This window comes from Pipistrellus kuhlii, unplaced genomic scaffold, assembly GCF_014108245.1.
Source record: "Pipistrellus kuhlii isolate mPipKuh1 unplaced genomic scaffold, mPipKuh1.p scaffold_m20_p_3, whole genome shotgun sequence".
In the NCBI taxonomy this organism is placed as follows: domain Eukaryota; kingdom Metazoa; phylum Chordata; class Mammalia; order Chiroptera; family Vespertilionidae; genus Pipistrellus; species Pipistrellus kuhlii.
Window position 1 is genome coordinate 89,420,846 of NW_023425529.1, and position 27,354 is coordinate 89,448,199.

At 38.6% G+C, this 27,354-nt stretch overlaps 1 protein-coding gene across 4 annotated transcripts in view; it reads left to right on the forward strand.

Annotated features, from left to right (window-relative positions):
- The first annotated feature begins 508 nt into the window (after window positions 1–508).
- The window catches only part of USPL1 (ubiquitin specific peptidase like 1), a 29,921-nt gene continuing 3,075 nt past the window's right edge, over window positions 509–27,354 (forward strand). The window contains exons 1-9 of one of the 4 annotated variants that reach the window (XM_045588484.1): window positions 509–658; window positions 3,340–3,467; window positions 4,135–4,300; window positions 4,824–4,952; window positions 8,940–9,585; window positions 10,249–10,359; window positions 17,269–17,398; window positions 22,088–22,213; window positions 26,442–26,599. In XM_045588484.1, coding sequence (XP_045444440.1) covers window positions 4,202–4,300; window positions 4,824–4,952; window positions 8,940–9,585; window positions 10,249–10,359; window positions 17,269–17,398; window positions 22,088–22,213; window positions 26,442–26,599 — 1,399 coding nt within the window. In that variant the 5' untranslated portion in view covers window positions 509–658; window positions 3,340–3,467; window positions 4,135–4,201. Of the gene's footprint in view, window positions 659–743; window positions 3,468–4,134; window positions 4,301–4,823; window positions 4,953–8,939; window positions 9,586–10,248; window positions 10,360–17,268; window positions 17,399–22,087; window positions 22,214–26,441; window positions 26,600–27,354 lie in introns of those variants that run through there. The other 3 variants (XM_036456266.2, XM_036456265.2, XM_036456267.2) reach the window with 3 other exon arrangements.

Below are 27,354 nucleotides of genomic sequence, written 5' to 3' on the forward strand. Positions count from 1 at the left end.
TGCGCAGCCCCCAGCCGCCGAGATGGCGGTGCCGCGTGGACGCACCAGCCCATCGCCTCCAGGGCCCCCTCCGCGGCCCGGGGCCGCCGCCCGCCCGCCCACCGGGTCACTCAAGGGCGCAGCGGCTTCCGCCTCGGGGTCCCGCGGAACAGCCCGCAGCTAGGCACGTGCTCCCGTCACTGCTCAGCGAAATCCCTCCGCTGCCCGCCACGAACTAGTTTTAGTCACGCCCCGCCTCCGGTGGCGTCACCTCCGCCACCCCAGCACTTTCCAGCAGCTTCCAGATCCAGAAACGTCGCCTCCCCCAACCCTCCATTCCCAGAGGGCGGTCTCTGCAGCCGCCGGCCCCGCCCCGAGTCGTCGTCGCAGCTGACGCTGCGGCAGCGGAGGCCGGGCATTGGTCAGAGCCGCCGCCAGGCCGCCGGAAGTGCTGCGACGCCAGCCTTCCGCCGCGCTCACGGCCCTGATCCTTTCGGGCCGCACACGGAACCCGACGGGGGACTCTTTTGCGGCGGACTGAGACAACCGGAAGCTGCTTTCCTAGCGGGGAGGTCGGTGGGGGAGGAGCTGGCTGTGGTTGGTTTTAGGGTGGACGTTGCTCGGGGCCTCGGGACAGGATTTCGGATCCAACCTGCGCGAGAAAGTGCACCCGCCTCAGGTAGGAAAAAGGGGCAGCGTTCTTCTGTGCCCAAAATGGGGGAAGGGACAGCGCTGGGTTGGCTGCGGGTCTGCGTGCACGCTGCTCTGGGGAGGGAGGGGCAGGGACCAGGTTCGGATGGGAAGGTGTGAGGTGTAGAGTTAGAGGTGTAGGTTCGTTTGGGCTCGGAGAGGTAAATGCTGAAGAGAAACCAGAGTCGTTCTCCCCTTTCCCGTGGAACGTGGAGCTGGAGAGGGTGCACGGAATCTTGCGCCGCCTCGGGTTCCCCAGGTTGAGGTTTGACACTGACCCCTGTGGCTCCTGTCCGTCTCTGATTCTTATCGGCCGGGCTTCGTACCCGACCCGGTTGGGCCCAAAGCCGACCCTGTTCCTCGGTTTCCAGGCCGTTGTGGCGTCCCGTTGACAGTTCCCGTGCTGAGCCCACTTAGTCCTGGATGGCAGATAGGTCTAAGGCTCCTCTTGTGACACTTTGTTCGTTGGGTTTTCCCGTTTTGCACGTGGGGCTGGGAATTACGCTTAATTGCATCATTTCCCCTATTCCCAGGGCCAACTTGATACCATTCCCTAGGTCTGTACTGGGTTAGTCATTCACACTGGAGTATCAGTGGCTCAGGGAAGTGATAAAAATGGGCGCGTCGAAAGAAAGATGCTGGAGGCGAGGAATAGAGGAGGGTCAAGGCTGGGCGGCCACAGTGCAGTGGCCTTTATTTCAGTTCATACTCAGGTCACACTGCGCTGTGGACTTGCCTACAATCACCCTGGGGTTAAGAGGTGATTTTAAGCTGGGCAGGGACAAACCCAGACTTTGGCAGTGATAGGAAGTGGAGAAGTGGAGATGGCCAGGAAAGAGGTGAGGATTTGAGAGGCTCCTAAAGAACTGTCTACAGAACGTAGTGATTTATATTGAGTGAAGAGGAGGGAAATGAAAGAGCAGAGAACCTCTCAAATTATCTAGTGTATGTGTTTGGAAGGATGGAGATGCCAAAATATAGATGATATATAAGAGAAAGGAGCTGTTAGTTTTAAAGGGAGGACAAAAGAAATTGTATTTGAGAAGTAGCTCACTTCTGGTATTTTAGTAACTGAATTTTCTTTCGGGGGTTCTGCATTATATAAGATTTCAACCACCAGTCTACCTGCTTTTTTCTTTGAAATGGTGGTGGTAGGATCAGGGGAACAGAATTGAAGGCTCCTCCTGTTTCACTTTTATAATTGAGAGAGAGCCTACTAGAATCAGTGGGAAAATGTTCTTGATCCCTCAAGCAAATGGAAATTTTCATTAAAAACAATTTACTCAAGATACAGATTACCAGTTTTCCTCTTGAGAATAATACAAGATGGGTTGCCTGTTATCTACAGAATCAAGTATAAAATTAGCACCACATATATAGTAGTTCAAATTTACTTTGTGTCAGATGCTAAGCATTTTACATATATTAGTACATTTAATTCTTAGAACCACCAATTATACAAAGAAATTGCTGAATCCAAATCTTTAGGTGTAAAACCATGCCTTTAGCCACACTGAAACCATAGAAGTTTGGCTCTTTCCTATATAGTTCCTTTTTATAAGCAGATTATAATAGAACCATCAGAAGATAATAAAGTAGTATTGTTTGTGAGCAGCCTAAAAAGAAAATAATTTAGCACCAAACTCATTTTTACCCTTTTGCCAATGGTTCTGGATAAGGCATTTTTGCCTGCCAAGAGACATTTGGGTATGCCTGGAGGCATTTGAATGCCTTTGGCATTTCCTAGGTAGAAGTCATAGATGCTGCTAAACATCATGTATAGCGCACAGGGCAGCCCTCACAACAAAGAATGAGTTGGTCCAAAATGTCTGTAAGCTGTAGTTGAGAAATCTTGCCCTGTGTATATTCAGGAAAAGGAAATTGTGATTCACTAACACTGGTTTTTAAAAAACATTTCATTTTAAAAAATTATTCCTTGGCTTGAAAGTATATACTGCTGGAACAGAATAGCATAACTAGTTTTTCTTTTCTAATGTTTTTATTGATTTTTAGAGAGGAAGGGGGAGAGAAATTAACATCAATCAGTTGCCTCCCACACACTGGTCCCAACCTGAGGTTGAACCCTCAACCCAGTTATGTGCCCTGATCAGGAATCCAACTTGCAACCTTTTGGTGCACCATGAGCTGACCACCCAACTAAGATGCATAACTAGCTTTTCAAGTGACCCCATGAACTGCAATTTTTTAGATGATTGTTATGGAATCATAGATTCATAGATTTGGTAAAGACTTTTGCTTGAAATCATTTTACAACATCCCTACTAAATGGTGATTCACTTTGCTTATAAGTTTCCTTTGTCTGGTTTCCCTGTATTTTAAATCCATATCAACTCTACTTTTAATAATCACTTTTCTTATGCTGAGTTTCAGTCTCGTAATTTTTACTTTCCTAAGTAATGGGACTAACACTTGGAACAGGCTTGTTATATATATAATTTGTATTGTAATAGTGTTTATGTGTTCATTTACTTTAATGTGAAATAGTATTTTGCTGGCAACTTTTAAAAAGTGGCATTATTCTCAGGGGGTGAAGTATTCTTGGTGGTTGAAAGTGCTAGGAATGTATGGGGTTCTTTGGTCCCTGTCAAGTAATGGCACAATGGATCTAAGATTTGTTTTTTTTTTTTGTTTTGTTTTAATTGATTTTAGAGAGAGGAAGGGAGAGAGAGAGAAAGAGAGAGAATCACCAGTGTGAGAGAGAAACGCCAGTGTGAGAGAGAAACACCGACGGCTGCCTCTGAGAGGCGCCACACCACGAGGCGGAACCTGCAATCTAGGTAAGTGCCCTGAACCGAATTCAAACCCACAACCTTTTGGCAAACGGGACTGTGCTCCAACCAACTGAGCCACACTAGCCATTACATTTCTTAATGTATTGCTGCCATATTTGTTTCTAATTGTACATAGACTCTAAAAACTTAGGCTTTCAAATTCTGGTCAATAAAAATTGGCTTTAAATAATAGTTACCTCTGTTACAAGTTTTAATAAAGTTGCTTACAAACGAGTCTATGAAAACCCGTCCTGTTGCCAATCTTCGCCCTCTCCCCACAAACTGTCTAGTTTTATATAGTTAAGTATTTTTTATCTCCCAGATTACAATTTTAAAATATGTTTGTACTAGGACCATGGTTGGCAAACTGCGGCTCTCAAACCACATGCGGCTCTTTGGCCCCTTGAGTGTGTCTCTTCCAAAAAATACCACTGGGCGAATCTATTTTGAAGAAGTGGCGTTAGAAGAAATTTAAGTATAAAAAATTTGGCTCAAAAAAAATTTCAATCATTGTACTATTGATATTTGGCTCTGCTGACTAATGAGTTTGCCGACCACTATCCTAGGACATACAGTTCTCAAAATTTACATAATATATGTACATCTTACAAAACAGAATATTTCTAAATAAATAGGATTTTTGTTTAATTGTCTGTTGACTTTTATTTTTCAGGATTCATTGAAAAAGTCCTTAGTGATTTTGACATGTTTCGAGTGACATAAATTAGCAGTGACTCGGAATGATGGATTCCCCGAAGACTGGAAATGGTTTGCCAGTGATTGGACCAGGGCCTGATATAGGGGTGTCTCCACCCCACGTGGTGGGGTATTTGGGAAAAGTTAGTCAATTTATTTTTTGCCTCAGTGCAAAGTTGGTATTTTTTCCTCCTGGTTTTGAGACTTGAATTCGGTTTTAATTTGACCATTTAACTTATAAATAAATTGTATCATCTTCCACGGAAATCTTACAGTATTGGCGAAAGATTGTTTTAATGTATTTACCTCTCTGTTTTATTAACATGTGAAACTAGAAATTATACAGACCTTATGGTTTATTATTCTTTGAAAATATGGAACATGCATTTTCCCTTACAATTAACATTACCTTTTTTCTTGCAAGTAAAACTGACATTATTTTTAACACTTAAAACTTAATATTTAAAATAACAAAATATTCTTTTTGGGTTAATAACTACATTTAAGGCCTCTATGCATTTTTTATTTGCCATGTTGAAAATATCATTCCAGGATACTTAGAGGTGAAAGTTGTAATTCTTTTCTGGTTGCTTTTCCACTTAACATTTTATAATTTGGTACTATCTAGTAATGTCTATATTTTAATTTACTTTATTTCTCTTTTAGAATTATGATTCTGCTAACATCCTGTCAGATGGGTATTGCCCTGCTTGTAGAGAGAAGGGAAAGTTAAAAACCTTAAAGACTTACCGAATTAGTTTTCAGGAATCTGTCTATTTGTGTGAGGAACTACAGGTAAAGTATTAATTTTATGTATTTTTTAAAAGTTCTTTTTATTGATTCCAGAGAAGGGAGAGGGAGAGAGAGGTAGAAACATCAGTGATGAGAAGAATCATTGATCGGCTGCCTCCTGCATGCCCCACACTGGGGATCAAGCCCAAAACCTGGGCCTGTGCCCTGACCGGGAATTGAACCATGACCTCCTGGTTCATAGGTCTGGTGCTCAACCACTGAGCCATGCTGGCTGGAGCTAAAGTATTAATATTGGAGTATTAATTTTATTAATTTTTTATTTTTTTAAAATATATTTTTATTGATTTCAAAGAGGAAGGGAGAGGGAGAGAAGAAATATCAATGATGAAAGAGAATCATCAATCAGCTGCCTCCTGCACGCCCCCTCACTGGGGATTGAGCCCACAATCCTGGAATATGCCCCTTGACCATAATTGAATCCCGGGACCCATCAGTCCGCAGGCCGTCGCTCTATCCACTGAACCAAACCTGCTATGGTAAAGTATTAATTTTAGATAGTATTGAGGTTTTGGCATTTTGCTTTTTTTTTTTTTTTTTCGGTGTTTAAATTTGTGCTCATTTTATACTTTTTCTACTGTACATTTTTAATACTTAGATAATCAGTATTTCTAGATCTGTCTAGTACTCTTAAATATTTTCTATTTCAGAAAACCATTTGGTTTCCTGAATTATTGCAAGAAGATGTTTGTTTTTATTGTCATTAGACTTGTGAGAGGAAAAAAATACATTTCAAGATGTATTGTTAGCTGTTGTTATATAGTAGTCAATCTCTCTTCACTTTGGTTTATTAACTTTGGGACTTATTGAAAAAGTTATTAATCTTTATATGTCATATACTTAAGGTTCTAAATATCTTTTAGGATTAATTGTAATTTATATCTGAGGTACAACTTGAACTCGTTAAAGTCCATAATACTTGACGTTTTGTTGTATTTGACAGTTATGAAACTGTTACGTACACATTTAATTCTCAAAACTTTGCAAGGTAGGTATTCCTATTTTGTGAATAAGAAAACAGGGGCAGAGAGTTTAGGAACTCAAGATCTCCGTAAAGTGGCAGAGCTGTGATTGGAACACAGTCCTCTATTTCAGATTCTTTTATTCCAGGTAAGCTAGGAGTCAGAATTACCTGGAGTGCTTTTTAGAAATTCCTGAGTCTCATCCCAAGATGCTTATAAAATAGAATTGACCTGTAATTCTATAGTTTTGTAACTTCTTTTGAGGGTAAGTCTAATTATTTGCCAACTTTGGAAAATACTAGATTAAGTCACACAGTTGGTGATAGATACTTTGCTGGATACAACTTAAAAAAATCCCAGGCATTATTACAATTAGGATTAAATTGTTTTTGCATTTATATGATAAATATTTTTTGAGCATCACTTTGTTGGCACTGTTTCATATGCTAGGATACAATGAGTACAGAATTTTCTTGCTCTCAAGGAAGTTATCTTATAGAGTGGGGAAGAAAATAAGCAAAGTATATATTTTTTGTGTGAACTGATGAAAAGTGCTGCAGAGAAGCTCCAGCTGGGTGGCTTAGTTGGTTGGAGTCTCATTTCTTAAACCAAAAAGATTGCAGAGTCAGTTCCGGTCAGGGCACATACCTAGGTTGTGGGTTCATTTCCGGTTGGGATGTGTCTGGGAGGCAGCTGGTCCATGTTTTCTCTATTATGTTGTTGATGTTTCTTCCTCTCCTTCCCTCCTTTCTCTCGAAAAATCCATAAATAAACATATCCTCAGGTGAGGATTATTTATTATTTTTATTGATTTTAGAAAGGGAGAGGGAGAGAGAGGAAACATCAATGATGAGAGAATCATTGATCGGCTGCCTCCTGCATGCCCCAACCCCAAACCCAGGCATGTACCCTGACTGGGAATCCAACAGTGATGCTCATCACTGAACCATGCCAGCTGGGCGTGGGTGAGGATTATTTTTAAAAAACAAGAAAAGTGCTATGGAGAAAAATTAAGCCACAGGGACTAAATTCCAGGGAATGGGGAGATCTGTTTTAAATAGCATGGTAAAGGAAACTCTTTCTTGAGAAAGTAATGTTTAAGCAAAGAGATGAAGAGGAATGAGCCTCGTAGGCAGGGGAAGTCATAGGAATAAGGCCCAGAGAGTGGAGGCTGCCTGTCTGTGTTTGTGCCACTGCAAGGAAACACCAGAGCTGGATCTCAGTACAGGAGCAGTCATAAGAGATGGGTCTGAAAAATAATGGGGAGGGGACTAGACTAAGCAAGGTCTTTATAGGCCATTTTATCGATAACATCTCTGGATGATAATCTGATTTATATATTAAAAGGATCACAGTGGCTGCTGTGTTGAAAATAATAGGTTCTGGGCAAGACCTAATGCAGGCTGACTAGCTGGAAGGCAGGTGCAATATTTCAGAGGGAGCAAGTATGACCAAGGTGATGAGGTATGACTGGATTATGTATATGTTTAAAAGTGGAGCCAAGGGAATTGCTGAAAGGTTGGGATACATGATAAGAGGGAGAAATCCTATGGATGATTCCCAGAATTTTGGCTTAAATGAAATGAGAAGGCTTTGAGGAGAGGAAGATTGGGAGGGACCAGTCAAGTCTGAAACATCTACTACAACTATAGTCTACATATTTAAATCCAAGAATCACCACTCATAAACAATATTGAATGAATGGTTAGCACATGATCATATGACTTCACTTGAGGTAATTGGTTCTGTTATCACATAGTGTGACTTTATATAGCAGTTTTAATTCAAGCCAGCAGATGTTCCAGCTGTGTGCATTTGTTTATTCATGTGAGGCTTATGGGCTTCTCACAGTATGATGATTGGGGCTGAGAATAAGTATTCCAGAAGGAGGGCTCTAGTGCTTACCAAGCACAATAAGCTGATGCTTACCAAGCCACCATGTGCATCCTGCTTGCTAATGTCCCATCAAAACTAGTCATGTGGCCCAGCCCAGAGTTGTATAGAACATGGGACATTTTATTTTATTAAGTTTTTCTTGTTGACATTATTAGAGATGCCCTCTATTTCCCCCCCTCCACCTAGTTCCTGCCCCACCCCAGGCCTTCACCACACTATATTTTTTTATTTTAATTATAGTTTACATTCAGTATTATTCTGTATTAGTTACAGTTGTACAGTATAGTGGTTAGACAATCATGTGCTTTACAGAGTGGTCCTGTTATTTCAAGTACTCACCTGGCATCATACATAATTATTATGATATTACTGAATATATTCCCTATGCAGTAATTTATTTACATCTCTGTGACTACCTACCAATTTGTATTTTTCAGTCCCTTCACCTTTTTCACCTGACCTAGCTATCAGGTGGCATGTTTTAAATGAGGACACATAGAATATATATATCATGAATTTGTCTAATTAAAAAATGCTGGTTTTAAAAATTAGGGGAAATTCATTGATTATTTTAGTGATTTGTTTACACTGTTGTTGTTTGGCTGAAATGTACCGTGAGATTTGATGAAGTCATTAAAATTAGCCAATTTGACCCTTAAACACAATACAGATGTAAAATTCATGTTCTTATTACTCTCAGATTAATATTCAGTTTCAAAATTAAGAAGCAGAAATTATTCCATGCAACTTATATTTAAAAATACTTTTCTCATTTTTAGTGTTACTCAGTTTACCTGTCCCAAAAAGACTAACACTCATAATAGACTTGAAATTTTTAAATTCACTTGACATTAGCTTTTTATTGAGACAAAATAATGTATATTTACCTTATTAGTTTAACCTAAGAATAAGAAAAATTATTCTTTTGGGAACTGAGTTTTTAATTAAATAGTTGTTTATCACTATTTCCTTTAAATTTAGATTGGTAATATACCCTCTCATGTCAATTTAATGCTAACTTTTTATACATATTTTTCATGACTTAGAAACGGTAAAGTAAAATTTGAGCTCATTTGAATTTTTTTAGTTATCATTTTATTTTTTTCTTCCCTAGTGCATCTATCCTTTGGGCTCTAAATCATATAATAACTTAATTTCTCCCGATTTGGAAGATCATCTTGCTCCAAATAAGCCTCACAAAAGAAATCTTTTGGAAATAAGCTGTAAAGATTCACCTTTGACAGATTCCAAAGAGATTAAAAGTTATAGTGTTATTGATGGTGAACAAGTTTTGAACAGCAAATATAACGGAGAAGAATTTGAGGAAACCTCATCAGATTTAACTGACTCACTGCACAGCGGTCAGCAGAGCCCAGTTAGGGCCACTGATTTATTGGGACCAGATGAGATTTTGGAAACCGTTGTTACTGACGTGGCTGCTAAAGATGATGCTAGTGCAGTTGATATTTCTGGAACTGGAGAGACTGTTCCTCATAATGAAGGAGGCACATCTGAATTGGAAATGTCACAGGAAGACAGATGTTCACTATTTTGCCAGACTTCATGTGTTCAGTGGAGAAATTCTGATGCCCTCTGTTGGTTAGACTGTCTCCTGTCACTATTGGTGCACTTGGAAGTGGTAAAAAAGACAGTGATGACAGACCTGTGCTCTAATGAGGAGTCTCTGTTCTGGCAGTTGTTCACAAAGTATAATCAAGCTAGTAAACTTCTGCACGCCAGTCACTTGGATGCAGTTAGAGGTTGGTAATATTTTATTTCCCTTTAATTTGTAAAGAGGTTCAAGTTGAATTTTGTCTCACAGCTTGTGGAAAAGATGCCTTCAGTAGCCTGTTTCACATTGAGACCTGGAAGCAATGTACCTCTGAGTATTTATGAAGCTTGAGATGACACCAGTTGCATCTGAGTAAGAAATACTTTGACTTTGAGATTGCCTTTTTTTTTTTTTACAATTTTTAAAATTCAATTTTTCACATACATTTTTTCTTTTGTCTTTTCTCTGTTCCTGTTTTCTGTTATTACAGGAACCCTGATACTGACTCGCTGACCATTCTTCAATTGATTGTTACAGAAGAGCAACAACTCTTGTTTAAGTTTTGACTTAAATATTAAATTAATTAGTTTTTATATTTTAATCTTGTATTACTCTTTTACAGAACAATTGTTCTTATAATATGGTAGTAATTATTTTGTTTGAACTGCATTACTTTGAATTATATTTGAGGAAATATATGATATATGATATAGTACAAAGAGGGGAGGAAGAAATAAGAAATTGTTGTGTTTTGCTATTTGTCTGTACAAAATTTATTTCCTGCTAAACTTTCTTTCTTGGCGGTGTCTTAATTTTTTTAAAAAGATATAGATTGAAGAAAAATTGATAATGTTCTGCACTTTATTTTTAGATAGAGACTTTACAAAACTTATTTCAGTATTTGAAAGGATAGAGACCTGTCTAAATGAAGTCAGAAGTAAGATTTTTATCAGGATTCAGCCTCAGCTTGGGTGCACATTAGGTAAGTAAATTTGTGCAATTTAACTGAATAACTCATCTACCATAAAGAAAAACTTACATCATAAGGAAATATAATACTGTTTTAGTAGTTTAATGATCCAGATTCTTGGGGAAAGAATCTGTGTGGTTTCATTTAGGAATTAACCACCGTTAAATCATCCGGGTAGAACTGGTCCATATAAATATGCAGGTTGTGTTCCTCCATGGAGTGGATGCTGGTCTCAGAAACAGGTGAAGACTTGGGTACCCTGATTGCTTATTCAATACTTTCCCCCAGTAGATTGTTCAGCATTAAGCACTGTCTGCATTCAAAGGCACGTAAAGAATTTAACAATAGTGCTAAGGGCCAATTAAATAAGAATCTCAAGATGAAGCTCAGGAACCAGGAATTTTAGAACTCCCACATGACTCTTACAGGTGATCAAGGTTGAGACTCTCTGGTCTAAACCAATCAGAATAATTCTACTTCACCTGCCAGTGATAAGTTTAGAAATGGACAGATGGTACAGTTTTTTGCCAATGGGATATGAGAACTATGCTGATGACCTTTTGGGGACACTCCCTTAACTTTAAAGTGGGTACAAGAATATGACTTGCTTTGTCCTTTATTGGCTTTTGGCTTGGAGCAATATGGAGCAAGGACACTACTAGTACATCTCTGGGCTTTTCTAAATGTTTTTGTGAAGAGAAGCTGTAATGATTTCTTTGTTTGAGGGAGATGTCTCTTATTTCTATTTATCCTTGTTAAATTCCTTTATTGTATTGTAGAAGCAGAATATACAGAATGTACCCCTATTAGTATATTACCCATTATTAAATTATGTAAAACATCAATGATTTTCAAGTTTTTCTCTCAGTAAGTACATTAATTTTATCAGAAGCAGATATTGTATCTGAAGCAGTGTTTTTTTGCATGATAGTATCTCCTACTTCTTTGTTTCACAGTTTTGTTCCCTAGTTTTACTATGTTGTTTCTCATGAACTCATATAGATAAGAATTTATTCTGTTTTGACAATAAACTGATTTTCAATATGTTAAGTCTTTGGCATTGCCTCCTCTAGATCTAAAGGGTTCTAATTTATCATTAGGTAGGATCTCAGATGGGGTGAATATTCTTTTTTCTTTTTATCAAAGTATAACCCTTTTTGTTCTTTTTTAATTTTTTATTGTTGACAGTATTACAGATGTCCTCCATTTTTCTCCCCTTGGTCCCCCTCCATCCAACCCCTACCCGCTCCAGGCCTTCACCACACTACTTTCTGTATCCAAGGGCTATGCATATATGTTTGCAAGTTCTTTGGTTAATCTCTTCCTATCCCCCCCTTCCCCCGACACCCCCAAGTCTTCCTCCCCTTTGAGTTCTGTTAGTCTGTTCCATGCATCCATGTTTCTGGACTTATTTTGTCATATGATAGTTTTGTGGGTTTAAAAAAATCTTGTTGTTGAAGGTATTACATTTGTCTTCTTTTTTTTCCCATTGATCCCTTCTAGCTCTCCCCACTACCCCCCAGGCCTTAACTACACTATTGTCTATGTCTATATATGCATACAAGTTCTTTGGTTGATCTCTTCCACCCACCCACCTATCACAGCCTTCCCTCTGAGATGTGACAGCCTGTTCCACGTTTCTATGTCTGTGGATCTATTTTGTCATCAGTTTATTTTTGTCATTAGATTCCACATAAGAGTGACATCGTGATACTTGTGTTTCTCTAACTGACTTATTTTGCTTAGCATAATACTCTCCAGGTCCTTCCATGCTGCTTCAAAGGGAAAGAGATCTTTCCTTTTTACTGTTGCATAGTATTTCATGGTGTAAATGTAACACAGCTTTTTATATCCACTCACCTACTAATGAGCACCTGGGCTGTTTCCAGGTTAATTGTGCTGCTATGAACATAGGGTGCATATAATCTTTCTGATTGGTGTTTTTTGTTGGTTTTTTTTTTAATGTAATATATTTTATTGATTTCAGAGGGAAAAGGAGAGAGAGAGAGAGAGAGAGAGAGAGAGAGAGAGAGAGAGACATCAGTGAATGAGAATCATTGATTGGCTGCCTCCTGCACATAGCCTACTAGGGACAGGCCACAACCAGAGCATGTACCCTTGCTGGAATTGAAGCTGGGACCCTTCAGTCTGCAGGCCAACACTTTATCCACTGAGCCAAACCAGCTAGGACTATTTTGGGTTTCTTAGGATATATTTCTAGAATAGGGATATCTGAGTCAAATGGCAGTTCCATATTTAATTTTTTGAGGAAACTCCATATTGTTTTTCACAGTGGCTGCACAAGTCTGCATTCCCACAAGCAGTTCTCTGTTCTCCACATCCTCATCAGCAGTTGTCATTTGTTGATATGTTGACCACTTTTTAGATGTAAACACTTGTGTAACCATGACAATAATCAAGATATGGAATGTTCTATCACCCTAACATTTTCCCCAGACTCCTTCACCTCAACTACTGGTCTTTTGGTGAACACTCATTTCAACGAGTCTTTCCTAAGATCACCAGAATGAAGACTTGTGGGGCTCCCATGTTGCATTTTGCAAGTATCATTTCCGTCTTAGCATGACCTAAGATGTTTTATTCAGGGTCCACACTCCAGATTCCAGTTGAATTAAAGAGTGGCTTCTTCCCCAGTCTGAATCATCACCCTTATCCCCAATAATTATGTTTGGAACAAAGTTGAATCTTGCTCACCGCCACCTTGGGCCTGATTTTCTTTCTTACAGAGAAGGGATTTTTATTTTTTTTTATTTTTATTTTTTTAATTAATTTCTTTATTGATAAAGGTATCACATATTTGTCCTCAATCCCCCGAGAAGGGATTTTTAAATGATTATCTGTGCAATCATAGCAATTAGGCGAGCCCCCTCTCAATTGTGTTCCTACTACTCATTCATCAGTGCTAGGTACTATATTAGAGTTATAATCTTACTAATTAAATCTAATCTGCTGCAGAGAGCACTATAAAATCTTACCGTGTGTGTGCTCATTCTGAATATTAATGTTTATTTTAAAGTACCAAAGAATAGAATTTGTTCTGACTCTGAATTTTGTTTAAATTTTTAAGATCTGCCACACTATCATGTTCATTATTGTTTTTGAAAAAAATACACTGTAAATTACCTTCTGTTCTCTCTCCCCATAGTTTAAGGAATATAGCATTACAAATACAACTCTAGCCCCCCTGTCTCTTCCCCGGTTTTTCCTTATCTCCTCACAAAGGTAACTGCTATCTTCAGTTTATTTTCTTTCCCTCTAACATCTATACTCCACTTTTGTTGTTTGTTTCTAAGAAAAAGCTGATATTAATGGTTCTACTTGTGTAAGTTGACAGTAATTTAGTGTACACGTTGTGTACCAGCATAGAGATAGACAGACCAATCTATACTAATAAGACTGGGCATCTTCCGGACATCCCTCCAGACAAAGCCCATGGTGGTGGGGGCCGAGGCATTGGTGGTTAGGGGTGATCAGGCTGTCAGGAGAGGGCAGTTAGAAGTGACCAGGCCAGCAGAGGAGGGAAGTTGGGGCAACGGAGCCTGCAGGGAAGGGCAGTTTGGGGGAACCCAGGCCTGCATGGAAGAGCAGTTGGGGGGACCAGGCCTGCAGGGGAGGGCCGTGGGGAGAAACCAAGCCTGCAGGGGAGGGCAGTTAGGGGTGACCAGGCCTTCAGGGAAGGGCAATTAGGGGCAATCAGGCTGGCAGGGGAGTGGTTAGGGAGTGATCAGGCTGGCAGGCAGAAGCAATTAGGGACAATCAGGAAGGCAGGCAGGCGAGCAATTGGGAGCCAGCAGTCCTGGATTGTGAGAGGGATCCTAGATTGGAGAGGGTGCAGGCTGGCTGAGGGACACACACCACTCCACTTCCCCCCACCCCCCACACGAATTTTGTGCACCAGGCCACTAGTGTCTTATAAAGAACTCCCTAATAGAAAAGTGATCAGAAGACGTTATGAACAATGAATAGAAGAAAAAACTTGAATCCTTAGACAACAAAAGTCACTGAAAGATTTGCATCATAGCAAATGAAGATAGTTGGGTAGGTGTTGGTGTTAGGTTATTAAAGGCAAAGAAAAACCACTTAACTATTTAGTCAGGAGGTTATGAAAATTGGAATTAGTTACTGGGATTATGTGTTCTCTAGTAGGTTGCTTATATTTTCATTTCCATAAAATTTATAATCAAAGGAAAAATAATTAAGATAAATTTATAACCTATAGAAATTACCTAAAATGATCTTTGATCACACTATTGAAGAATGAGTTTTGAGTTTTTTTGTATTTTGATTCATTGAGAACTTTATGTATTTTTAATCTGAAGATTCTATGTTGTCATTATGAAATGTAAATGATTTACTTTTTCAATTTATCTTTAGTTACAATGGAGTAAGCATTTAAAGGCTAAAAACTAATTACAGACTCATGCTACATGGCATATTGTTTACACGTGTGGTGTTACATATGTTCATTTTAGGAGGTTGATTTGTATTTATTTCTATTTATAAAAATGTTTTGTTTTGCCTGGCTGGTGTGGCTCAGTGGTTGAGCGTCCACCTATGAACCAGGGGGTCACAGTTTGATTCCATCAGGGCCAATGCCCAGACTGTGGCTTGATCCCCAGTGTGGGGCATGCCAGAGGCAGCTGATCAATGATTCTCTCTCATCATTGCTGTTTCTCTCTTGCCCTCTTCCTTCCTCTTCAAAATCAAATTAAAAACTTTTGTTTTGACTTTATGTTTTTGTGCAAAAATAGCAGCGGGACTATACCACAAAGATGACTATTAAAATAGTCTATATAACTTCTGATATTTATAGATTATGTGTAGGCAATAACAACTGTTACTGTTCTGCCTTTTGGTCTTGCTAAGGTAACTCCTCCAGATGTGGTTCCAGGACGAAAGGAGAACTATATGTAAGACTGTCCCAGGGGAGGGAGGGGATGAAAGAACTTGGATTTGTTTTAGCATCTAAGCTCCCTTGAGGACAAGCAGGAGAAAAACCCATTGGAGAAGGAAATTAAGGGGAGAATGTAAATCCTATTTAACTTGCTTGCTGATCTTCGCACTGGAAGACAGTATTCATGGTTCAGTTTTTGTTTTAATGACAATAAAATTCAGATCTTTGCTAGTCTTCTTTTTTTTAATATATGTTTTTATTGAGTTTGAGAGAGAGAGAGGAAGGGAGAAGAATAGAAAAATAGAAACATCAATGATAGATCATCATCGAACAGCTTTCTCCTGTGTACACTCCTACTGGGGAATGAGCCTGCAATCCCGGGCATATGCTCTGACTGGGAATTGAACCGGCAACCTCTTTGGTTCCGGGGTTGAATGTCAGAAGAGTGGTCAGTAAGGAGGTTTGAGATGGTCCTTTTACCCATGTGTGTCATGCTCTTGCCACATGGAGAACTGGAGAGTCAGAATAGAAATGGCTTAATGCTTTTGTCCAACTCTGGCATTATTCTACCATGGTTTACCAGTTATATTATTTTTAATATCTGTAGCAAACCATTGACATATGTTTATTTTGTTTTCATAATACTTGAGAGTAATTATAGCTCTGAGGAATTTGAGAAGATAGTGTGGATCTTTTGTGTCTTGCTTTAAGGAGTTTTCATACATGTCCACCAAGAAAAATGAGACTGAAGTGATAATTAAATCTTTATTGTGGACTTTTTTTTATGTTTTTATTTTTTGGTTAATCCTCACCTGAGGATATATATTTTTTTATTCCTATATTATTTTTTTTTAAGTTTCTGTTTTTTTTTTTTAATTTCTTTATTGATTAAGGTATCACATATTTGTCCTCAGCCCCCCATTCCAATCCCCTACCCCTCCCCACTCATACCTCCACCCCCCTATTGTCCTTGACTATTGGTTAGGCTCATATGTATGCACATAAGTCCATTGGTTGATCTCTCCCTTTTGTCCCCACCCTCCCTTTGAGGTCCAACAGTCTGACCCATGGCTCCTTATCTCTGGGTCTGTTCTTGTTCATCAGTCTATGTTGTTCACCATTTCTCCTACATGAGTGAGATCATGTCCTACTGGAAATATACTTACAAGAATAAAAAAATGAGACAAGCAATAATCATGCTGAAAGGCATATGAATCAGTCTGTAGTGAGTTTCTTTCTGGGCCAACAGTTCTTTTGAGACCCAGTGTCAATGTCAAACAGTTCCTTATGTGTACATGTCAGCAATGATATTTCAGTTCTGGATGGTGGACAAAAGTAATGCAGGTCCAACCCTCTCTGGTTTGGTCCTGGGCAACCTGCAGTGATACACAGCTGCTGACTGCTATTATGGCAAGTCTTCCATCTCTGGACTGCTTCTCTTCTGTCTTCATGGTTGGAGTAGTCCTGTCAATTCCTCTCTGTTGCCAGAATCCACATGGTCTCAGAGTTGTTTTCTGAAAATATACAAACATTCTTTACCAAAAGTTAATAAAAAATTTTCTATAAATTTGACTTGGGATCCTTTTTCATTTTTTGCCCAAATGATTTTCCTCTGGCTTGTTATATTTTTTCCATTGACTTTTTAGAGTGATTGGGAGGTGGGGGTGGAGAAGAGGAAATAGCAACATCAGTGTGAGAGACACACATTGATTGGTTGTCTCTGGCACATGTCCCTGACCGGGGATTGAACCTGCAACCAAGGTACACGCCCATGACCCCGAATCAAACCTGAGACCCTTAAGTGCTGGGACTAACATTAACCACAGTGCCATACCAGCCAGGCTATTATGGACTTTTTTTAATTTTTTAAAAAATGCTTTAAAGAAATTCCCCTTGCCCAACTGTGAATAGCATACTCTTGTATGCCAGAAAAAACAACAGGTTTATAATTTGGGTTTACAATTTTTGTTTCATTATGAGCAATCATTTTCCTTTTCTTTTTGAAGGTGACATGGAAAGCCCTGTGATTGCCTTTCCCCTGATCCTAGGAATAGAAGCCTGCATTGAAAAGCTCTTCACGTACTCTTTTTCTTGGAATTTTGAATGCTCACAGTGCGGACACAAGTATCAAACCAGGTTCGTTTTTTTATTTTTAAAAATGGATTCATTCTATTGAAAATGGTTTTAAGTAACCAAATTTGAATAAAGCTTGTTTCTGCTTACAACACCTCTTTCTCGATGGCTGCTTCTACCCTTGATAAAACTCCCCACCACTAAGGTTAAAAGGAAGAATTTGAGCCCCAGAAACTGCAGTTTGCTTGCTTCTTTAAACTGGAAGAAAACCCATGGTTTGATAGCTTACCAGTGGGAGTTTGCTTAAGGTTTTCAGTGGTGAGTGGGACAAATGGGAAAAGTAGAACCATCCTCTCCAATCCTTTGTGAATTCCCTGCTGAGTAATATTACCTCTCAGAACCCCTTGAAACTGTGTTTTTATTTACTATTCTGATAGAGACCAGGTTTTTGTTTATGTTTTTAATATGGAAACTTATTTTGGTCTCCCAGGGTTTGGCAACAGCTCTCAGAGGTAGCAGGTGCTTTCCTGTACCTAACCTTATTCCCTGAAAGACCATCTAGCCCCCAGAATCCTCCATATACTCTGTCAGCTATACTTTGCACTTCCCTGCCACCTATTGGAGGGGTCATGGTTGGTGTACATGGCCCTGCGATTAGTACTTATGAGCAGGCTGGAGAAGAAAGCAACTGCAGGATTCTTTTGCTTCCACACACCTACCACATAATGCTGGAGATTAGGTTTTAGAAGAGGTGTTATAGGGAGAGAAAGTTTCCATCAGACAGGATACCCTCACTTTGTCAATATATGAGAAAGTTGCTAACTGAAGGTCGAAAAGATTACCAAACTGGTTCTGTTAGTCATTTATTCAAAAATTTTTAATAGAGATAAATCCTTTCTCATTTCTTAAACTCACCTACTTAGTAAATTAGAAAATTTGAAGTCTTTCAAAATTATTTGTTAAAATGTGAGAAGAAAATGTTATTTAGATGTTTATTATCTAAATTGAGGTTATCCTATATAATAAAAGTCTAATGTGCTAAGTGTCTGGTTGTCCATTCAACCAACCAAAGGATAATATGCTAATGATGCGCCAAGGCCGCTCAACCACTTTCTGTAACATGCACTGACCGCCAGGGGGGCAGATGCTCTGGCTGGTTGGTTAGCTTGCTGCTGGGGTCCGGCTGGTCTGGGCTGAGTGAGAAGAGCTGGACATGCCCTGGAGCCTTCCTGTAGTCCAGTCCCTCTCTGGCTGCCCAACCTCCTGTCCCACCCCACCCTAATCATGCATCGGTGGGGTCCCTTGCCCTGGCTTGCACCCTCTTGTAATCTGGGACGCCTCTGGGGATGTCAGCCAGTTTCGGCCCAGTCCTGTTCAACGCAGGAGCTACTCCCTGATGGTCAGTGAGCTCCCATATGGTGAGTGCCACTCAGCCCGAAGCTGGGCTCACGGCTGGTGAGCGCAGCAGCAGTGGTGGAAGCCTCTCCTGCCTCCATGGCAGCACCAACGATGTCCAACTGCTGGCTTAGGCCTGCCCCCGGACATCCCTCAAGGGCTCCCAGACTGTGAGCAGGTGCAGGCCAGGCTGAGGGACCCCCTGCCAAGTGCATGAATTTCATGCACTGGGGTCTCATTTTTTTTTTTAAATATATTTCAGGATCAGTTGAAAGTAAAGTCTATGAGAGAATAATCTAGGCCCGTTGTTGGCATATTATGGCTCACAAGCCACATGCGGCTCTTTGGTCCCTTGAGTGTGTCTCTTCCATAAAATACCACGGCCTGAGCAAGTCTATTTTGAAGAAGTGGCATTAGAAGAAGTTTTTAGTTTAAAAAATTTAACTCTCAAAAGAAATTTCAATCGTTGTACTGTTGATATTTGGCTCTGTTGATTAATGAGTTTGCCGACCACTGATCTAGGGAATGCAAGCAACAGAACCAGAAAACTTTTTTGTTTTTGTTTTTACCAGCTAGCTCGAAAGTACTAGAATAGAATTTCACTCATACCTAGAACTTATATAATTTTGTGTAAGTGAATGAGTATGTGAACAAATATTTGTTTCCTGATCTTCTATCATTGATTTATATAAATTATCTCATTTTCTTTCCATATGGCAAATGTGGAAAGTGGTTATTTAAAAAGATGTCTAAGGGGACACATTAACTAGTAATTGGTAGAATTCAGGCTTAAGTTTTCTGGCCTCTGATACTTTCTTGCTCACTGTGGTAAACTCCCTAATCACAACCTGGATTTTACATAATATAAACAAGCTTGATGATTAAAATCAACTCAATTCTAGCTTTTCTAAAATCTATATCTCAGTTTGACAGTTTTTCATAGAATATATTCTGTGTGCCAGGAACTCAACTTGGCTTGGCCAAATTCAGATTAGTTAGGGAGATAACAGGTAAACATGTAACAGAGGGTCAGAGACTTCATAAATACTTTGAGCTGTTGGCTGCTTTAAGTTACTTTGAAGATGTGGTGATAAATGCATTTGGAGGTATATAGAGAAAACTCTTGAGAATTCAAGGGAAAGAAGCCACTTTGCTTTTCTTTTTTAAAATTCCTTTGTTCTAAAAATAAAAGTAGAGCCCTAGCCAGTTTGGCTCAGTGGATAGAGCCCTCGGCCTGAGGATTGAAGGGTCCTGGGTTTGATTGCGGCCAGGGAACATGCCCAGGTTAAGAGCTTGATCCCTAGTGTTGAGGCAGCCAATCCTTGCAGGAGGCAGCCAATCAATGATTCTCTCTCATCATTGATGTTCCTATCTCTCCCTCTCCCTTCCTCTCTGAAATATATATATATATATATGTGTGTGTGTGTGTATATATATATATATATATATATGTGTGTGTGTGTATGTGTGTGTGTGTATATATGTATATATGTATATATGTATATATATATATAATTTAAAAAGTAGATATAGAGGAAAAGCTAAAGTGAAATGGTATTTCATGAAATAAATTTTAATATTATGGGTTAAAACTTACACTTAATCTGCTGGAAGAATATCCTGTTTTTAGTGCTGGTTTAAGAGCTTTAACTTGATTTAAAAGGTATGTCCTGGTGTTAAACACATGGTCTACTGAGTCAGATTCCCTGGATTCCGATCTCGGGTTTGTCTACCATGTGATGTGCATTTGGCATTTTACTTTCCTTATCTGTACAATGGGGATAAGAAAAACACCTGCTGTGGGAGTTGTTTGAAAGAGGAGAGCTTGGCACAATGCTCTGCAGAAATGTTGGGTGTCATATGGAGCATTAACACTTCTTTGCTGAAACAAATTCTGTTTTATAAACTAAGAAATCAGAGCCTTTACTTAACAGTTATCTTTGAGAACCAAAAATTTAGCAAAACTACATATGATGCATTTGTTGATCCCTTTATGCTGCTTTGCTTTTAAAGTGTTAGCTTCCCTGAGAGTGTTGCAGTTAACAGCCTGTGCTTATCTTTATCTCACTTGTGATTTATCAGTATTTGTTATTGTTTAGAACAGACACTGATGTCCCTTAGGTAGTAAATAATTGTTCTTTTGAAAACAAGTTTTATTAAATCGAATGCAGATAAAGTGCAATGTACATCTTTAAAGATCATTGTTTTAGATGCCTATTGCTCTGAAGTATTCAGGCCGAAGTGTACATTTAGAACTTGTATAACCTATGAAAACAAAATTATTTCATAACTAATGTTCTAACTTTTTAAGGATCAAGAAAATTAAGTTACTGTCACATTATTTTTTGGCTGCCAAAAAATACAATATCACCCTAAATGGCTCAGTTGCTTAAGAGTGTCGTCCTGTAGATTGGAAGGTTGAGAGTTGTGGGTTATAGGAAACAACTGATTGTTTCTCTCTAAAATCAATAGAAACAATATCTTTGGGTGAGGATTAAGAAAAAGAGGAAGAAAATTGAGTTGTATTCCTGACTCTCTATTTGGAAATGCCACTTTTGTTTTTGGGAGTCACAATCTGATAGCCAGATTGTGAATTTTTTGAGTAAGGGGTACAGCTCTTATAATACATTTGAGAGCTTAGGACAGTGGGTCTCAACTAGGAATGACTTTGTGTGCCGTAGGTGGGACATTCAGCAATGTCTGGAGGTGCTGGGGGCTGTTACTGGCATGTATAGTGTGCAGAGGTCAAGCATGGCATAGTGCACAGGACAGGCCCCACAACAGAGGAGTGTGCAGGGCTCTTGTCAGTGGCACTGCTTTTGAGAAACCCTCCCTGTCTCTAACATGTTCTTTTTCTCATAGCTGAAAGGTGATAGGTAATTCATGTAGAGTCTTCACAAAGTGTTTTACCAGGATTAGGAAGCAACATCCAGCCTATTTATTATATGTTTTGGGGGATAGGTTAAATATGAATAAACAAGTGAAGGAAAGTACCATTTATTTTAATAACTTTCTTTTTTTAATTCTCACCCAAGGATATGTTTTTACTGATTTCTGGGAGGGAGGGAGATCTATGTGAGAAAGAAATATTGATTGGTTGCTTCCTGTATGAGGGAGGGAGGGAGGAAAGGAGGGGGGAGGGGGGAAGGGAGATGTGAGAAAGAAATATTGATTGGTTGCCTCCTACATGCACCCTGACAGGGAATTGAACCTGAAACCTTTTAGTGTATGGGAATACATTCCAACCAACTAAGTCACTTGGCCAGGGCAGTACCTTCTATTTTAGACATTGATTTAAATTAACATGAATGAATTTAATGTAAATAAGTTTTTGCCCCCCCCCCTTTTTTTTTTTAGCTGTACGAAGAATCTGGTCACCTTTACAGATCTTGTTCCTGAGTGGCACCCACTTAATGCTGCCCATTTTAGTCCCTGTGGCAATTGCAACAATAAGTCACAAATAAGAAAAATGGTATTGAAAGAGTGAGTAAAAATTAATTTACCAATTTTAAAATAAAACGAAGGTGTATTTACATATTTTTTTAATGTGTAGTATTGAAAGTGATGACTACAAACTACTTTTCAGGAGTTTAGGTTAACACATATTTATGAATTGCCAAAATGCTTTTCTGTTAGGAACTTTGGCCAACAAGCAAGCTGTCTCCTAGGTGAAATGCCACTGAACAGCGCACTCGGTGATTATCTGACCCCACTTCCTATGTCTTTTGTTCTTCTGCCTTTTTCTCCCTTTACAAATATTAAACATCAAATTTTTTCTCTTCTGCCAAGTGCCTGCAGTCACTAGAATTCTGGCACTTCCTTAATCTAATTTCAAAGAACTCGTGATTCAGAGATGAGCTATAAGTTCATCAGTCTGAATTTCCATCGCCCAGACCTTGGCCTGCTGATTCCTCATCCTCTTGTAAGCTTTCTGCTGCCCTTAAGCAGCTGTCTTATATAATGTTCTGCCAGCTTTTCTATTTATTCTCAGTGGGAGGACTGGTTAGAATTACCTTTTCCAGTGGCACCAGAAGCCCCTTAAACTCACAGGCTAATTCCATTTTAGGTAGTTTATCTTTTGTCAGTATGCTCACAAAGGTGTAGTTCCTCTTTAATCTTCATTTTCTGTTGCCCTCATCTCTAACTCTACAATCAGAAAATGTTCCCATGAGAAAAAGAATTGGGAAATCAAATGAATGATAATTTAGTGGGTTCACATCTGCTACTTTTCTTTAAGTAACTTGTTTGGGAATTCCATTTAGAGCATGGTGGTGACATAGAGCACCAATTTAGAATCTGATCTAATTTTACTTCACCGACTCTTAAAAAAATTTTTTTTTAATTCTCATCTGAGGATATTTTTTCCATTGATTTTTTTCCAGAAAGGGTGAAAGAGAGGAAGGAAGGGGAGGGAGAGAGGAAACTGACATAAGAAAGACACATCAATTGCTTGCCTCCTGCAAGCGCCCCAGTTAGGGCTGGGGGTCAAACCAGCAACCAAGGTATGTATGTACCCTTGATCAGGAATCAAACCCGCAACTTTTGTTCCACGGGCTGACACACTAACCACGGAGAAAATAGGCCACAGCTTCACCAACTCTTGAAATGACCATCTCATTTTCATTACTACCATGATCTTTAGTAGTCTGGTCATACACTCTCCTGGATTGTCATCTGAAAAGCATATTTACTTAAGTTTCAGTTTTAACATATTTTTTTTTAACTGTTTATAAAAGATAGATGAAAATCTCTTTTTTTCCTACAAAACTTTGGATGGAACACTGATATATTAAATAGATAAAATTATGTTTCTTAATTGAACTTTTCATTGTTTGGTAGAAAATGCTTTATTATTTTTATGAGATCCCCTTGAACTACCTCGAAGAACATATTTGAAAACCCTTGTTGAACTGTTGAAATTTTCTAAAGATATATTTTCTTGTTTACCATTAACATGAACCAATTCTAAATATTTGAATTACACCTGATTTTATTCAGATTTTTTATTTTTGTTAATCTGAAATAATTCAATGATGTAATATATCTAAAATGTAATGATGTTTTAAAATTACATTTGCAGACTTTTTTTTCTGTCTAAAATCTACATTATTATAGTTCAGAAGTAATAAATTTACATTTTCTAAAATATGAATTATTACGTTAGTTGGGGTGAAAGTTAAAAGCTTGTACTCCAGGACATTTGCATAAGACCATGGCTGTTCTGTGTGGATCAGAGACTCAGTATCCTCTGCTGTCTTTGGTAGCAGAGCAGGGCAGATAGAACAGTCCCTGTGTGCTTCCTTTCTCTCTTTTTCTGTTTTCTCTTTGTGAGGGTTGATCCTTATTCTAGGAGGAGTTTAGGGAAGTGAATGCAAATGGATCTTAGCTTGAATTCTCCTGGTTCCAGTTCCCTTAACTCTCCCCATCCAATTTTCTTATGCTTGACCCAGAATCTGACTTGCTATTTTCAACTCTGAGCATCATCTTGATACTCCAAGCATGTGGATAGGAAGGAGCCTGAGAACAAAATCTGTTGCTGCCTACGGGTAAACTTTACCCTCACATGAAAGACTGGAAATGAGACAAGCTTAAATCATGGGGAGGAAAATACTCTTGTAGGGACACTAGAATCTGGTGGAACTACAAGGAAAATAAACTGAAAAAAGGGGAGGAGGCATATACTTTATTTATTCCAGCATGCCATCATTTATAAGTTGTACTGTTTTTTAAATATGCCATTAAGAAAGAAATGCTGCCTAGTTAACATTTTCCATGTGTAAACTCACACTACTGAGATTTTGAAGTCTAGGGATCAACAATAGTAACTAGCCTTAGAAGATAACTTGAACAAGTATCAGAAGACCAAGAGAGAACTAAATATTACCGTGTTTCCCCGAAAATAAGACATCCTCCGAAAATAAGACCTACTTAAAGGTTTCCTTCTGAGTGAAATATAAGGCATCCACTCCGAAAATAAGGCCCCCCTAGGCTAAACATGAGAGATTTGGTCCACTGATTCTGAAAGAAATGGAGTCACAAGAAATTCACCAGGAAATTCAGGAATTGGATTGTTATGATGATGTTCCAGAAGATGACGACATGATTGTCATTGAATAAATGAGTAAATTCTTGATACTGTAGGACTCCCAGTTTGTCTGGTTTATGTTGACAACTACTGTACTTCTGTACCGTATACAGGTAATAAATTTCCTTTATTTTCATTAGCCATAAATTTGTACCATATTCTTCTTCATGGAAAAATAAGACTCCCCTGAAAATAAGACCTAGTGTATCTTTGGGAGCAAAAATTAATATAAGACACTATCTTATTTTCGAGGAAACAGGGTAGTACTTACAGAGTCAGGCAGGTGCCTATAGCCTGTCTTTCCAGCTGTGAGAATATATCTCTAGTTTTACTGTGGATGGTTGATTCAAAGATACACTCTTATATTTTAACATACTTGAAATGGAATACATCTAAATTGTTACAATTTAATTGCAGTATTATTTTATAGTAGTACATTTTACAATTAGTGGCATCTTAGATTAATGAAATAGGTCAATGGGAGTTGAGCGTTATGGATAGTTTTGCAGCACTTTTTACTTGTAGGTACTTAAATTTTGGAGATTTCATTATTTTCTAACCATGATTGACAACATATAATTTACAAATTGTCCTTATCAGTCTGAATAATTGGTTTTTTAGACATTGATTCAAGTACTTTTCAACTGAAAAAAATTTTAAACTAAGCCGTTTAAATATTCCTTAAATTTTTCTTAAATCCTGAGAGCTTTATTAAATTTAGTTACTTGAGCGTCATCTTGAGTTCTGTTTTCTGGCTAGCCATGTTTTTGTAATGATGTATTTTTGATATGCATATCTTGACGTTTATAGTAGATTAACCAGTATCTTGTATTTTCTTCTACTTAGTTACAAATTAAACTTTTCCTAAATGGAGATTTTAATTTCATGGGCCTCTGTACTTCCTGAGATAATGAAGATGTTAGCATGTTGGGGTTTTTAAATGTTTATTTGAACATCTTGGGCTTGTTACTTTGTTTTACATATTACCTAGCTCCTCTAACAAAAGCAGTTATTTGAGTACTTGATGCCAAGAAAATTCCAATAGGTCTGGAGTTTTCCTTTGATTCTACAAAATAGTTACCAAGAGATTATCTTCTCCTTCTCCCTTCTTCTTCCTCTTCTGCCTCCTCTTCTTCCTCTTTCCCCCCTTTTTCTTCTTCTTCCTCCTCTACCTTCTTCCTTCTCTTCCCTCCCTGGCTTCACTCCTCCTCCTCTTCCCCCGTAATCATCGTTTTCTACCAGGATCGAGACTATAGCCTGGACATATGCCCTGACTGGGAATTGAGCCAGCAACTTTTTGATGCACAGGACAATATATACCCATTCAACTAAGCTACACTGGCCAGGGCCCAAGAGATCTTTAAGCTGAAGCAGCGCCACGGTTTACAGAGCAATTTTTGTTTAATGGTCTTTGGCCTTATTGCGTAGTAGTTTCCAACTGTCAGTGATCTCATTCTGAGAAGGGTTTAAACATTACCCATGTCTTAAGAGTTCTCCATTTTTAATGAAGGCTCAAGAAGAATTAGTGTGGTTTGCCTTGAAAGCACTGTGTGACTTACTATCTCCAGACCATCTTTTGTATTACCAGGTACATTGTTTGATCCCTCTTGCCTTTTTCTCCCACAGAATGTCTCCCATATTCATGTTGCACTTCGTACAAGGCTTACCACATACCAACTTTCAACACTACTCCTTTCTTTTTGAAGGCTGTTTTTATCAAATAACTTCTGTAATTCAGTACCATGCAAATAATCATTTTATAACGTGGATTTTATGTGTTGATGGTAAGTGTTAAAAATTTTTTTCTTTTATGATAATACTAGAGGTCCAGTGCACAAATTCGTGCATGGGTGGTTGGTGGGCTGGCCCCGCCCTCATTTGGGTTGTTGGGGGCCGATTAGGGACTGGGCCAGCCAGGGGAGGGGCCAGTCAGCATATTTATGTGCACACATACGCATAAGCATGTTTCTTTTTTAGACAAAAAATGAGATCAGATAATACCAATGGTTTACAGTTTGCTATTTTCCACTTAATATCTTTGTTTTTATTATTTTTTTTATTATATGAGTAATATATGTTCAGTATAGAAAAATGGATGGTGGTAATTTGGTTTTTTAGATATATAACCTTGTATTTGTAAAGAAAGTACAGCTAAAGGTTTTTAATTGAGAATGAACCAAAGGTTCGCGTTTTACTTACTTTGTAATTGTTACTTACTTTGTAATTTGTATATAATTTACTTTTATATAAATAAAAGTAAACATCTATTTCTGAAACTATTAGACATTATAAACTGTGTAGTCTTCTCTCTCTGTGAAATAGTTTGCTGAACAGCTTCAGTCAAGGTAAAGCCTTCACTTAAATAAACTTTTTAATAGAAGGATAAATAATACAACTCATGGATTTTGCTAATTTTCCCCTTTCATTTACCTGATATTTCCTTCACAATATTCACTTTGTCTTAGACAAGACAACTCAGTCCCCTTAAAATGTTCTATCGGGCCGTTGATATTTTTTTATTTTTCTGTTGTCTATATTT